The sequence below is a fragment of the Schistocerca gregaria genome, chromosome 8 (genome assembly GCF_023897955.1).
Source record: "Schistocerca gregaria isolate iqSchGreg1 chromosome 8, iqSchGreg1.2, whole genome shotgun sequence".
Lineage (NCBI taxonomy): Eukaryota > Metazoa > Arthropoda > Insecta > Orthoptera > Acrididae > Schistocerca > Schistocerca gregaria.
Window position 1 is genome coordinate 490,547,153 of NC_064927.1, and position 13,768 is coordinate 490,560,920.

The 13,768-nt window shown below is 41.1% G+C and overlaps 1 protein-coding gene across 26 annotated transcripts in view; it reads right to left on the reverse strand.

Moving 5' to 3' along the window:
• Positions 1 to 13,768, reverse strand: part of LOC126284064 (GTPase-activating protein CdGAPr) — a 718,807-nt gene that overhangs the window by 96,641 nt on the left and 608,398 nt on the right. For all 26 annotated transcript variants that reach the window (XM_049982674.1, XM_049982683.1, XM_049982670.1 and 23 more), the window contains one exon: positions 2,803 to 2,973. In XM_049982674.1, the coding sequence (XP_049838631.1) occupies positions 2,803 to 2,973 (171 nt within the window). The remainder of the gene's footprint in view (positions 1 to 2,802; positions 2,974 to 13,768) is intronic.

The window sequence follows — 13,768 nt, forward strand, 5'->3', positions numbered from 1 at the left end:
CGGACGTCGCAAAGAGTGCTGCACACCACAGGTTGTCACAGGCACTGTGATGTCTATCATTATTGCTACTGCATATTTATTTGGTGCATTTTTAGCAATTCCAAGCGCTTGGTTAATTGTGTCATCAATGGATTTTCCCAGTCTAAAGCTGAATTGGTGGGGACTAAGGCTGTGGAGAGCTCTATGGGCCTGCCGTCAGCTGCAAAGCAGCTTCTCTTGAACCTTAGCCATTGTGTTTATAAGACATATTGGTCTGTCCACAGATCTTTGTATGATCACTGCACCTGAGGTTTTACAGACTGTAGGCACCCTGCCTAGTCTTTAGGCATCATTAAGTACTTTGGCTAAATATGGGGCAATCTATGGTGACAGTGTTTTGAGTACCTCTGAATGGATGCCACTTGGCCCCAGCACTTGTTTAGCTTTTAACTCTCTTATCGCTATTGCAACATCTCCCTGAGCAAATGGACAGGTGACGTAATGACAGCAACTGTGTTGTATGGTGCATGCAGTTCATCTTTCAGTGTTGTTTGTTGTGGTGTGTCTGCGTTCATGACATATTCAGGTAGTAGTTTATTCAGCAGGAACTGTGCTGAACTCCTCCACCCTCTTCTCTTTGTGCTGTCGTCCTGCCTTAGTGTACCTAATACTAGTGGGGTTTTATTTTTGTCTGCGAGTATCTTGTGTCGTCTCCCAGTAGTGTTTGTTTGAAAATGTTCTTCACTTGTCTATACACAGTGCAGCAATTTGAGTCTTTTTTTTCTCTGTGAATCCACAGTTGCTGAGAGAGATTTCATTTCCCACACACATCTCATTTTAGTCTCGTTTCTTTGTCTGTCCAGGGTGTAGTTTTCTGTTTCGCGTATGATGCCTTGGTGCTGATTGTTCCTCTGCATATTGTATAATCTGTGTGCTCTGTAACCTCTACTTCCTCTAATATTTTGTGGGTTGTGATTTTGTGCTATTTGTTTTAGTTTATCCTACTCAGTGCTACATAATATGTAATCTTTTGTTGTCTGTTCCTGTGTGGTGTTGATGTTTTGTGTTAATTTGAATGTTATTATGTTGTGGTATAGGGAGTGCAAAACAGCCATTCTTCCTGTGCTCCACCTGAGAATGAAATGGGAAGAAATCTTCGCGTGTGGCACAATAGGAAGTACCCTCTGCCATATACTTCACAGTGGTTTGCAGGGAAGTATGTACAAGCAGAAGTAAAAATATCTAATTTTTATTTATTTTATTTATTTATTTATTTATTTAACCTGGCAAGATTAGGGCCATCAGGCCCTCTCTTACATCTAACCAGGCATTCTACTTATTTTACAGTCATATGTTTTAGTAGGCATGTTAAACTACATCTAATACAAAAAGTGAGATAAACAATTAGAAAGGTACACCTCAAAAAATACATTATTGAAGAGAAAGATTTTAGATAGGAGTGCTGGCAGCAGGGAGGATGAGGGAGACTCATGGTGAAGGGAGGAGAAGAATAGAGAGACATGATGAAACATAATTAAGGAAAATATAAAGGAAAAGAAGACTGCGTGGCTAATAGAGATAGATGAAGTGGAAGGCATCTCAGGAGCAAGATAGGAGACGCTAGCTTTGCTATTTGACAGATGAGAGGATTGGCCTTGCACATTAATTTTGTGGAGAATTTTATGCGGATGATAGTAGGAAATGCTTCAACTTCTTCTTAAAAGCAACAGGAGATTGAATTTTCCTCAAGGTAAGGGGCAGTTTGTTCCAGAGACGGACAGCGGCAACTGAGAAGGAGTTTGCAAAAGTTTTTGTTTTGTGAGTGGGCACAGTTAGGATACCAGTTAAGAGTGACCTCGTGTTTCGATTAAGATGGCATGACAGGTTTTTAATCTCTGAAGCTAGGTACTGGGGTGCTTGCACGACGAGGAGTCGGTGAAGTAGACATAGAGTGTGGTAGTCACGCAGTTTGTCCAGCCGCAGCCACCCTAGCTCGGAGTATGAAGCACTAACATGATCATATCGGCGAATGTTGCAGGTGTAACGCACACAGGCATTCATGGTTAGCTCTAGCCGTCAATTAATAATTTTCGAGAATATGTAGGACTTACACTTTCATTAGGCACAGTTAATTTCTCGAAAGGAAATGCAGGGAGTAAAATTTGAACAGCTGAGGTGCAAACACTAACGATTTAACAAGTGCTATAAGTATGGGATTTTGAATCCATGTACTAAAAAAGATATACCACTTCGAATGGAGAAGTGAAAAGTGCCTTTTTGCAAATATAACAGCAAATTACACACACTGCAGCGAACGGATGATCCATCAGTACTCCAACTTAATTTTTTTAATCAAGGAAATAGTGTTTCTAAACATTTTCACACAAAATGTTATAACTGGTAACTTGGTCTACAATGACCAATGTCATAAATCATTACCCCCCCCCCTTTTTTTCTTTTTTATTACTGAAAAGTTATCTGTAATAAACTCAAATAGTGTTCAGAAGATATAACTTTCTCTAACAAAATAAAAAAGAAACTATTTTCTTCAAATTTAATTGCAGATAAGTTAAAAGCATCTGTATACATATTACTAGTCCATTTTAAAGTCCTGATGGTAGCACTGCCTATTTACACATATGAAGAGCAAACACACAAAAAACAAACCACACTCACTATTGTACAAATAACGGGTTCTGAAATTTGTCCAGGTGAGATGCTACGATTTAAATTTTCATTCACAGGTACCGAACTAATGTAGTAACATTCTGTTTTGCTGGAATCGTGTTCTGCTATATAACCACATAAAATTTGCCAACTCACTTGCAGAGGGCCTAGTTCAACAGCCTCATAGTGGAAGTGTGCACATTCATCCAGTTTGGGAAAGCGGGACCTGCCCTCCCCAGCCACACCTGCAGTCGCGCCAGTCAAATGCTGGATGCGAATGCTGCCACCTCGTGCAGATTCCATCTCTGTTGCAGCACACAGTCCACTCTGAAAGCAGAAACAAAAATTCAGTTTTATAATTCAGCAAAAAAGAGAGTCAACACAAATGTACAAAATTGTCAGGTACAATGACAGAACTTTGAACAGAGATATGTCTAAAAAGTGAGAGTTACGTTTGCGTGACTGTGTGTGTGTGTGTGTGTGTGTGTGTGTGTGTGTGTGTGTGTGTGTGTGTGTGAGCGCGCGCGCGTGCACACACGTCTATCTGTGACTCATCATCTCCGCTATATGGTGAGTGGCTACTTTCCTTCTCATTCCATTCCTGGATATTGCATTGTTTGATAAAATAATTGAACATGAAGAAGCATTTGTTGCACATATACATATCAATGGGCTGCAATCTGTTGGAAACAGCCATTTTTGTTAACAAATTACAGTTTCGATGCTAGTGATAGCTGCCACACACTCCATATCTTAGTCTGGAAAAGGCCTATTTTGGCCAAACCCAGTGATCTACTATGTGTTTTGTTTTTATTATGACAGAATCATTTTCTCCTTGCAGCACAAAGCCAGTAGTCTGATACTGGAGCCAGTTTGGGTTTACATTTACCAAGAAAAAACAAACAAAAAATCCAAAACAGCATTTTCTATCAGGGAATAAAACTGTATAATAAACTGGCAAAGGAAATCAAAAATATTGCTAAAATACAACTATTTAATAAATCAGCTAAAACATTCTTCACAAGTAATGCATACTACACAATTGAAAGTAAACTTAAAGGACTCTAGAGTAATTGGTAGCAATGAAAGGGGATAACTATAACATCCTGTCACATTTCAATATGTTATCACAGTTTACTGCTTTCACAAGGAAATCATGTGTCCATTTTTTGTAACTCTGGTTCAAAAATTTTCAAGATAACACATGAGCTAATCAGTGTATTTATAACAGCAGTTGTAACTGTAATTTCAGCAAAAAGGTTTTTTCCCCAAAGTAGTAGTTTCTCGTCTAATTTTACTACGTTAAATTCAGCCTGAGGAGGAATGAATAGCTTATATTAGATTAAAGGTAGGATACTCTCCCAACTGCTTCTCTTTACTAGAGAATAACTTTGCTTGTTTAATGTCTCTGAATTTTCTCCGTCACAATGAAATCTACAGAACATTATACACAACAGATTTTTATTGTGCTTGTGTAATATTACAGTGGTCCATCTTTAATTTCTTTACACTGTATGAACTCACAAAATGCCACAAATGGATAAACTGCAATCTTCAAAGCACCTACAAGTGTCTCATACACAACACCTTCATACAGATAGAAAGAAACATAAATGATAATTTGAGGTGGGCCTTCAGACATACTCAGATAGCCTACTGGCCAAGGCAGCAGCTCACTATAAACAAGAGAGTCAGGTTAAAATCCTGGTCTGGTGTACGTTATCATTTATCATGTTATGTGATACATGCAAAATAAGACTGATGTACTAGAATATCAGAAGATCACATGTATGCATATTCCTCCAACATATATTTCAAAGAGCAGCTGTTTTCTTTATGAGGAAAAGGTAGGGTCAGTATTGAGTTCTGTACGTCATTTTTACTTCTAATGCTGTGTTACAGAACATATCTGTTAAACCCAAATGTATATGGACTGTTTAAAAACAAATTCATAGAAGAATAAATCTACTGTGATGGTGCCCATGTGATAGCCAAAGGTATTCTGCCCTAGAGAGCACACGTTAAGAGACTTATTAAAATACACTAACTTAGCGATTTCTAGGTACTCAGAGCTAGTACTTCTTATGATAATAGCCAATTTAAATATTTTGGAATACTTGCATTTTTCTTTCAAATGATCTTTAACAAATTCTTGGATAGTTTGTATTTTTTTCCTATTTAGTGATCTATTTGCTGTACATACTTTATCAATAATGGTACTTTTTACAGTACTAAACTGGGTGAAATGCCTCTTTTAATCTCTAAAGCAAACCTATCTGGGCATAATAATTAATAGCTTTGAGAGACTAATTGTCTCAACAACTAATTGAATTAATTCTGCCTTCTAATCAAATACTAAGTGATTTACGCACACCACACAGAAACATGGAGGACAGTGATAGGAAAAAAGGGAGAAAGGATATTATGGTTTAATATCGATCACTGACGAGATCATCACAGATTGAGCTAAATCTCAGATTTGGAAGTTCGGTGTACCCTTTCAAAGGAACCATTCCAACACTTGTCTTAAGGACTGAGGAAAATCATGGAAAACCTGAATCTCAATGACTGGGTGGAGATTTGAACCACCATCCTCCCAAACAGAGGTCCAGTGTTTAACCACTGTAATACCTTGTGCTTAGTGACTGTGATCAGAACACACTTTAAAGTTTTTCTCATTAATCACTTAGCACCATGTTATGCATAATTTCTCAAAAATGAAACAAGATCCATCATATGCAGGACTATTCATCACATAAGAAATGTAACTTCTATATCACGACATTAAAACAATCAAATGTCTTGAGTAAGGGTGCATGAGTCAGAACTATTGAGACACAACTTTTTTGTTTTAAATATGTTATTTTACAGTTAATAGAACAGGAACGGCTGGTCTAATTCCAATAGCCTAGAAAGACCAGGAATGAAACTGCGAACTGCAAGACTTTTATTCTTACATTTGTAGCAACATACAACTTAATATCCTGGACAGAAGACTAGAATGTGAGTGCATTTGCTTGTGGAACTATTAGCATATCAAGATAAATTGCTGCCAAGAGAAGCAGAAATCTGTATCATACAGAAAGCGGTATGTTCTTTAGTTTTTTCTGACCTGTGAACAAGTTCACCGAATCATTACAGGGTAATCTGTAGTTAAACATGAAGCCTTAAACAGAGTGTAGCTTGATTTTTGTCAGACATACACAAAGCATTGTAAGGACTGAATATCTAGATTATGTGCCACAACAAAACCCTAGGACTTGCCGGGGATCAAACACTGTATCTTTGGATTTGTTACTTAATACTTGTAACTACAAATTAGCAACCTGACGAAAACCTGAGAATGTGTGCAGGTTTCCTAGCATAAATAGTTTCAGGTCATGTTTGATGGAGCCAAGGGATTACTTAACTGAGTACGTTCCAGAGTCCTTCAGTCATCTCTTCAGTACTGACCAAGATTCCAATCTTATGATACATATAACTAAACAAAAGTTAAATCTGTTCTCTGCTCCAAGGGCAGTTTGAAAACTGCACTGGTTTACTATGAACAGTCTGGCTGGAGGTAGTATGCTACTGACTTCCTTTCACCTTAGAAATGGCTCTCAAGTCAGTTACAGAGGGACCTACTATTTAACATGGACTTCAAATCATAGTGTCAACAGCATTTTTTACATAAAAAGTCATTGACAGAGGTGAAATATGTGGTAAGTGGCAGAAAAAATTCTAAATAAATAAATGATATGTGGCTGCCAGCTTGGTGGTAACTGATTATGGGTCAATTTGAAATCTTGGTATCAGTATTGCTGCTTAACCCTCACAATACCAATGGGGAGGACAGGGAGTGGAGGTGGAGGGTTTACCTTATGCTAAGCTTTAAAAAATATTGTAATCTTGACATGTACTTTATACTTCAAAATTCTGAAAAAAAATTATTGTTTTTTAATGATTTCTCACACCAGATTCCATAATATTTGAAGTTTTCAGTAAAATGTAACCCAAAAACTTAAAACCTTGGTAGGGAATGTGACTTTTCGCAACAAATGTCATGTTCATATTTTCAAGTTCAGAACCCTTCTTATACCTCTATGTGTATGTGTAAATAGCACGTTGTGAATAAAACTAATTGACAATCAACCAAATCTGCACTTTTTAAAATTTTTTGTGGTGGTCATAAAATACTGCTCCGCTCTGTGTACGCATTGTGGAAAATACATTGATACTGCTAAATTGTTATAACAGATAATTTCAGTTTATGAACCCTACTTATACATTACTACCTATTTAAAACAGATATTGTTAATAAAAGTCAACGGCAATTAATGATTTTTTTTTATTTAGAATTTTGTGCCCACCAGCACAAAATGGCCCCAGAACTCTCAGTAGTAAGAGTTATGGAAAATGTATACCACGAAGGGAGTTTTGCATCCACACACAAATTCTTCCTGTCTTGCCATGGTGTCCACAGTTGCTGCATACTTTCTCTATGTATTTTGAATCCGTCTATGGAGTTATCAAGGAGGCACATTTATTTCAGCAAGACTGTTTAGTCTTATTATTTTAAAATGTCATCCGTTGTCTGTAATCAAACATATTTAAAATTATAACCAAACTTAATTGTGTTTGAATGACAATGACCTACCAAACTGGCTGTCGTAACTTAGATTACGAAATCCTTTTATTTTGGCTATTTTTGTGCGTCACCCAAACAAATTGAAATATTTAGATTAGAGAAATCTTGCACTGATCATACACTGCTAAAATACAGTTGGGTGGGTGCACTTAAAAATTAAGAAAATGACACCAAATGATAAGAAGCATTGTGTGTCATTTACTTCAGGGTGAGCACCACAGTCTCAATAAATTTGCCCAATGAAATCCTTACCACCAGGCTGTTATTTTAAAACAGTACTCTATGGAGTACTATTATCTACTTTCGAGCTAAGTCGATTCTCAAATGTACAACAGATGCGGATAAACCGTCCTCATAGTTTTTATAAAACAAAAGGCTTGTGCCGAGCACAGATGTGCATAGCACGTTCGTCAGTGTGATCACTATCTCGGAACAGCTATCTGCAAATTAGACACAGACAACGCCTGTAATAAGCATTTGAGAAGGTCTCAAAACTAGCTGTTAGTGCATAATAAAGCACAAATGTAAAAAACAGACTGGTGGAAACAATTTCAGCCTTCAGACTGAGTTTTAACAATGCCCGATCAGTGAAGTTTTTACTATAACACCAGTCTATGCATTTGTCAGAATGAAATACTCAGTCATAAAACCTACCTAGCATTATACCGAATTTAATGGATAATAAAATTAATTTCAAACATGAACTGAAATTGTATATGCCTGAAAACCACTTCTAGTGCATAGAATTTATGAACTCATACTAAAATGATTCTGCAGACGTTTAAGATGGGAGGGGGGGGGGGGGAGGCATGGGGGAGAGTTAGAGAGGAGAAGAAGAAAGAAAGAGAGAGAGAGAGACTGAATATATGTTAATACGAAACAAAGTCCCAGGCTGCGTTTTACTGTCTGTATGTGACACCTAATCTGTGGAACTAGTGTAGGGGGTTTTTGATTCGGTTTATACTAACAGGCAGAACGTTTGTGTATGAAGTTTATGTCCACTATGCCGGACAAGAGGCCCGGCCACTGACACTACTCGTGCAATGCTGGGTCGGATGACAATTTAATTATAAATCGTTGCACGTGTAAAGGACCAGTATTTTGCCGTATTGCCACATCGCAGCTAGAGTACGTTCGTGGTGGTGTTCCGCCCCAAGCAGCGGAGGGTGCGTGGCGTACCGCGTAGCAGTCCCAGGCGGCATCCCGACAGGTGGCGAGGACTCGGCGCATGGGCCCGTCGCATGCCCGCCGCCGCCGCCCCCGCGCCGCCCACGCGCGCCCCTGCCGCGCGCAGCAGCCGCCCTCGTAGCCCCAGATGCGCGCGCTGCCCAGGGGCAGGCAGCTCACCACATCCTCCACCGTCGCGGGCGTCGTCTCGCCGACACGGACACACCGGCCTCGCCGCAGCAGACTCTAAGGTCCCGAGCGGCGGCGACGCATCGGCGCGGGCCGCCTTGGGGTAGAGCAGGTGTGCCCCCTGCCGCACGCGAGCACGATTCGCAGTGCGCACCTACATCGCCTCGCCGACTAGCCGACTATGCACCGAGACACGGAAGAGCGCGCGCGGGACTATATAGGTGCTCCCGACGCGGCTGCGGCTGCGGGCGCGAATATTCCAGCATCTGACAAACGAGCAGCGTGGCGGCGCAGCGGGACGAGGGTCCAGGCCGGGAGGAGGCGGCGGGAGGCGGGAGGCGGGCGGCGGGCGCTCGGCATCGATCGGCTCCGGCTCCGGGAGGCGGGAGGCGGCGGCGGCGGCGGGAACGGCGCCTGGGCGCCGGCTGCCGGGCACCCCACCCTACACATCACGCCGCGCCCTTCCTCAAAAACTACTCTTCCCTCTAGGCTGTTCGATGCCCTGGAGACTCACCCTTAATCTCTTTGCTGTGATACGCCAAACAACTATTTACAGTATAACACTATACATGAGGTGAGAAAAGTCGTGGGATGGCGGTAGAATCGCGTACATAATGTATAAAGGGGCAGTGCATTGATGGAGCTGTCATTTGTACTCACGTGATTTGTTATTATGGCCGCACGACGGCAAATAACAGACTCTGAACGCGGAGTGGTACTTGGAGCTAAAGGCATGGGACATTGCATTTCAGGAATAGCTAGTGAATTCAGTGTTCCGAGACCCACAGTGTCAACAGTGTGCCGAGAATACCGAATTTCAGGCATTACCTTCACCAAGAACAACGCAGGGACCAGCGGTTTTCACTTAACGTTGTTTCCGTATAGTTGAAACGGACAAGCAACACTGCCTGAAATAGCCGTGAAACCAGTGTGGAACGTACGACGAAAGTAACCGTTGAACAGTGCGGCGGAATTTGGCGTTAATGAGCTACGGCAGTAGGCGGCCCGAAGCGAGCGCCTTGCGACCTTATCGGCTGCACCCTAGACTACTGCAAAACCGGGCCCGGTCAGATGAGTCCCGATTTCAGTTGGTAACAGCTGATGGTACCGTTCGAGTTTGACGCAGAGCCCACGGAGCCGTGGACTCAAACTGTTGCCAACAAGGCACTGTTCAAGTTGGTGGTAGCTCCATAATAGTATGGGTCGTGTTTGCATGCAATGCACCAGGTATTCTGGTCCAACTGAACCGATCACTGATTAGAAATGGCGATGTTCAGCTACTCGGAGAACATTTGCAGCCATTCGTGGACGTCTACGTCTACATCTACATATATACTCCGCTAGCTACCAAGCGGTATGTGGCGGACACAATTCGCGCCAAAGTCATATTTCCCCCATCTGTTCCACTCGCGGATCGCGCGAGGGAAAAACGACTCTCTGAACGCCTCAGTACGACCTCTTATTTCCCTTATCTTTGAATGATGATCATTACGCGATTTGAAAGTTGGTGGTAATAATAAATGCTCTACATCCTCGGCGAAGATCGGATTTCGGAATTTAGTGGGCAGCCCCTTCCGTTTAGCGCGTCGTCTGTCTGCAAGTGTGTCCCGCTTCAAACTTTCTATGAGATTTGTAACGCTCTCGCGATGGCTAATGTACCAGTCACGAATCTTGCCGCTTTTCTTTGGGCCTTCTCAATCTCTTGAATCAGACCCAACTGGTGAGGGTCCCATACCGACGAACAATAAGACTGGTCGAACTAACGTATTGTAAGCTATTTCCTTTGTTGAAGGACTGCATCGCTTCAGGATTCTACCAATAAATCGCAATCTAGAGTTCACCTTACCCGTTACTTCTGTAATCTGAGCATTCCATTTCAGATCATTTCGAATAGTTACACCCAGATACTTGACTGATGTTACCGCTTCCCAAGACTGATCATTCCTCATTGATTTGTTCACAACTTTCGTGTGATATACTTTCCTGTAGACTACAGCATCATCGACAAACAGTCTAAGGCCCACTGTCAATACCATCAACCAGATCGTTTATGTAAATCTTAGAAAGCAGAGGACGTATTACGCTGTTCTGTGGCACACCTAAAGTTACTCTTGTTTCTGTTGAAGTTACCCCGTTCAGGACGACATACTGCTCCCTGTCTGTTAGAAAACCTTCTATCCAACTGCATATGTCACTGGATAGACCGTAAGCGCGCACTTTTTGTAGCAAGCGACAGCAAAATATGTTCCATGATTCTACAACAAATCGATGTCAGTGAAATTGGTCGGTAATTATGTGCATCCGATTTTCTACTCTTTTTATAGATTGCTATGACCTGGGCCTTCTTCCAGTCCCGTGGAACTTTCCGCCGTTCCAATTATCTCTGATAGATGACGGATAAGAATGGTGCTATATTTGTAGCACAGTCAACATAAAATCTTACGGGGATACCGTCTGGGCCAGATGCCTTTCTGGCGTCTAAGGATCTTAACTGTTTTACAATCCCAGATATACTAAACACTATGTCAACCATCCTTTCGTTTGTTCAGTAACTGAAAGGAGGGATGGTGCTGGAGTCCTCAATCGTAAACGAGTTTTTGAAAGCTAGGTTTAGAATTTTGGCCTTCTGTTTATCATCATCAGTTACATTACCCGTACTGTCAGCAAGAGAAGGTATTGAATTATTTGTAGATTTTACGTACGACCAAAATTTTTTGTAGTTATTTTTAGAGTCTGCAGATAAAATATTGCTTTCAAATTCGTTAAGAGAGTCTCTCATTGTCCTTCTGACAGCTGCTTTCACTTCGCAATATTTCTGTTTGTCAGCGGGGAGTGACTACGTTTAAAACGACTGTGCAAAATTCTCTGCTTTCTCAGCAACTTCCTAATAAGTTTGTTGTACCAAGGTGGATCCTTTCCCGCCCCTATAGTTTTGCTAGGCACATACTTCTCTAGCACTTGGTGGACAATATCTTTAAGTTCCGACCAAAGATGCCCAATACCTTTGTGTCCCGCGATGAATGCTTGGAGCTGACTATGAAGATATTCACTAATGACGCTTTTATTTGTTTTCCCAAACAAGAAAACTCTACGCTGTTTTTTTTTTTTTTTTTCAACTTTCACTGACATAGAAGCCACCACATTATGGACGTTAATACCTTCTTCTAGATTAACTTCCTCAAAAAGAACAGATCTGTTTGTCGTCAAGATTAATATGTTCCCATCTGGAGTTGGTTTCCTAACCAACTGCTCAAGGTTGTATGTTGAGAGCGCTCCTAGAATAACTTCACACGAATCTTTGCTTCGGCCCCCTGTGATGAACGTGTAATTTTCCCTGTCAATGAATGCTAGACTCAAGTCTCTACCTACAAGTAACGGATAATTTGGATATCTACTTCCTATGTACTCACGAATTTCCCTGAAACGTTCTGCGACGTTTGTTGCGCATGCTGGTGGTCTATAAAAACATCCTAATACAATGGTCAATCCTTGTCTAACTGACAGCTATATACAGATTATTTGACAGTCCGATGCAGTATCGATCTCAACTGCGTTTAAACAGCTTTTAACTGCAATGAACACACCACCTCCCATAGAGCACCAGTCCTATCCTTTCCAAACATTGTCCAATCACAGTTCAAAATGTCACTGCTTTTTATGTCTGGTTTCAACAAGCTTTCGGTACCTAATACAATATTGGCATTGCTACTGTTTATTTCGGAGATTAACTCGGGGATCTTGCTGCAGACACTTCGACAATTTACTAACATGAGATGAAGCATATTTAAATCCTTTGGAATGAGCGCACGTTCCCAGAAAAATTTGGGGTTTTTATAGATGACAATGCGCGGAGGCACTACGCCGCAGCTGTTCCCCACTGGTCTGAAGAACATTCCGCGCTATTACAGAGAATGGTTTGGCCAGCCATATCGCCCGACATGCATCTCATCGAACTCTTATCGACAGGTCAGTTCGTGCACAAAATCCTGCACCGCCAACACTTACGGACGGCTGCAGAGGCAGCATCACTCAATATTTTTACGCGGGACTTCAAACGACTTTTTGAGTCCATGTCAAACCGAGTTACTGCACTACGCCGGGCTAAAGGGCGTCCGACACGACATTAGGAGGTATCCCGTGACTTTCGTCAACTCACTGTTTTCATCCACAATGGATTAACGCATATCGTCACTGTGTCACGAAAAATTTGAATTGACAGGTTCTCGATAGCGCCGAGTGTCCTAGACGCAAAATTTCAAGAACCAGTATTAAGAACCCCTACGTATCGCTACAGTAGGGCACCGCGAAGACGATATTAGACCAATTACAGCACGGTCGGAAGCATTCAAGTAGTCATTCTTCCTGCGCTCCGTACGTTAGAGGAACGGGAATATACCCCAATAAGTGGTACAGTACATGGGTAGTACCCTCTGCCATGCACTTTACAGTGGTTCGCACAGTATGGATGTAGATGTTTATTACCCATAAATAGAGTTACAATCCACCAAAACTACGGTTCGGGTGTTTCGGTACTGTACATAAATGACGTAGTACGTAGTAGGATTATCGGCAGTATTGGTAGCACTGGTAGAAAGAGACATAAATGAATGTGTGAGAGAGAAACTGGGAACTGACGACTTCTCCTTGTTTGTCTGTCTTGCACATTATTAGAACCACACATCATTCAGTGTTAGTCCATTGCGTACTTTAAGTCAATATAAGTAATAAAAATTAGTCGATCGCCTAACTTCTGCGCTTTTATGTAACCAAAGCAATTACTTCTGATGCAAGAACAGTTTACATTCACAAACATAAAAAAGTCTTTATAATTATTATTACTACTTTATATTCAACAGAACAGTCTTCATTACGCTCAAACGCAAGGGTTTCCTCTTATTATTAATACAGACGAAAGTTGTTTATGAATAACGGAAACAAGTTGACGAAGTATTGAAGCGATGTTTGATATCTCTTTGGTATGCGTTTTTTTTTTTTTAAATGTGACCCTCTTTTGCGTTTTCTTGTGCTATATGACAAATCTGTATTTTTTTTTAATTTTAACTACAACAAACCTCTTGTTTCACGTTACAAATCAACAATTTTCGATTGAAACCTGAATTAAACATTGACCATTTC